Raw genomic sequence first — 1,514 nt, 5'->3', positions numbered from 1 at the left:
CCCCCCCCCCCCCGCGCAGCACAGATAGGGAGGGGAGGGTGGCCCTCCATCTGCTCCCCATCCCAAGACTCACACCTCCTCTGCGCCCAGCGCTCCCTCTTTTCCATTGACTTCACAGTGTCTCCCAAGTCTCCTGTTGTCCATAGTGGAACAAGGGGCCAGAGGGGGTTGCAGGGCAAGCATAAGATGTTTATTCCCAGGGCCAGAGCCTCCCACACAACCATCCAGGGTACAGGTGAGGAAACAGGGAGTTTGAGCGGTTGAGGGGCCTGCTCAAGTCACTGTCATGCAGGAGCCGGCACTGGGCCCTGGCAGCCTGGCTCCAGCTCCTTAAAGCCCCTGTGGTCCAACCCTTGGGCCTCTCCCCTCCCTGGCCTCCCAGACCACAGCAAGGATCAGGAGATTCCATCCAGAGACGGTGGGGACATGGCCCATTTGGCGCAGCAAATCAGGAAGCACCAGAGCTCAGTCTCTCAGGAGCTAGGTGCAGGTGCTGTCCACTGGTGGGGATGGGTCTGCCGTGTCCTGCTTGCTGGTGGCTGAGAGACGGCAGGGCATGGTGGGTGGAGGGTGGGCGGCACCACTCGGAGCTATGGCTAGCAACGAGCGGCTCAGTGCCTCGGGTCCTGTTGACCCCAGTTTCCGCGGGGCACCAGGTCCTCCAGCGGGCCCCGTCCTCACCGCGGTCCCCTCTCTCTGCCACCCCCTGCAGCAGCGGCCCCTGAAGCCGACCCTGGGGAGCTCCCTGTGCCGCGAGTCGCACTGGAAGTGCCTGCTGCTCACGCTGCTCATCCACGCCTGCGGGGCCGTGGTGGCCTGGTGCCGCCTGACCACCGTGCCGCGGCTGGTGCTGGGCCCTGAGGCGGCCTTGGCGCGCGGGGCCGGGGGCCCACCCCCCACCTACCCGGCCAGCCCCTGCTCCGATGGCTACCTGTACATCCCGCTGGCCTTCGTCTCCCTCCTCTACCTCCTCTACCTGGCCGAGTGCTGGCACTGCCACGTGCGGTCGTGCCAGGCGCCGCGCACCGACGCGGGCACGGTGCTGGCGCTGATCCGCCGGCTGCAGCAGGCGCCGCCGTGCGTGTGGTGGAAGGCCACGAGCTACCACTACGTGCGGCGCACGCGCCAGATCACGCGCTACCGCAACGGCGACGCCTACACTACCACGCAGGTGTACCACGAGCGCGCCGACAGCCGCACGGCGCGCGGCGAGTTCGACTACTCGGCGCACGGCGTCCGCGACGTGTCCAAGGAGCTGGTGGGGCTGGCGGAGCACGCGGCCACGCGGCTGCGCTTCACCAAGTGCTTCAGCTTCGGCAGCGCCGAGGCCGAGGCGTCGTACCTCACGCAGCGCGCGCGCTTCTTCGGCGCCCACGAGGGCCTGGACGACTACCTGGAGGCGCGCGAGGGCATGCACCTGAAGGACGTGGACTTCCGCGAGTCGCTGCTGGTCTTCGCCGACCCGCGCCGGCCGCCGTGGTACGCGCGCGCCTGGGTCTTCTGGCTCGTGTCGG

At 68.4% G+C, this 1,514-nt stretch overlaps 1 protein-coding gene across 1 annotated transcript in view; it reads left to right on the top strand.

Annotated features, from left to right (window-relative positions):
* The first annotated feature begins 592 nt into the window (after nt 1–592).
* Nucleotides 593–1,514, top strand: part of Tmem151a (transmembrane protein 151A) — a 6,770-nt gene continuing 5,848 nt past the window's right edge. The window contains exon 1 of the mRNA XM_013020892.1: nt 593–1,509. Within this exon, the coding sequence (XP_012876346.1) occupies nt 593–1,509 (917 nt within the window). The remainder of the gene's footprint in view (nt 1,510–1,514) is intronic.

The sequence above is a fragment of the Dipodomys ordii genome, unplaced genomic scaffold (assembly GCF_000151885.1).
Source record: "Dipodomys ordii isolate 6190 unplaced genomic scaffold, Dord_2.0 Scaffold54, whole genome shotgun sequence".
In the NCBI taxonomy this organism is placed as follows: domain Eukaryota; kingdom Metazoa; phylum Chordata; class Mammalia; order Rodentia; family Heteromyidae; genus Dipodomys; species Dipodomys ordii.
Note: the sequence above shows the minus strand (reverse complement) of the source record. Positions and strands in the feature narration are given on the sequence as shown.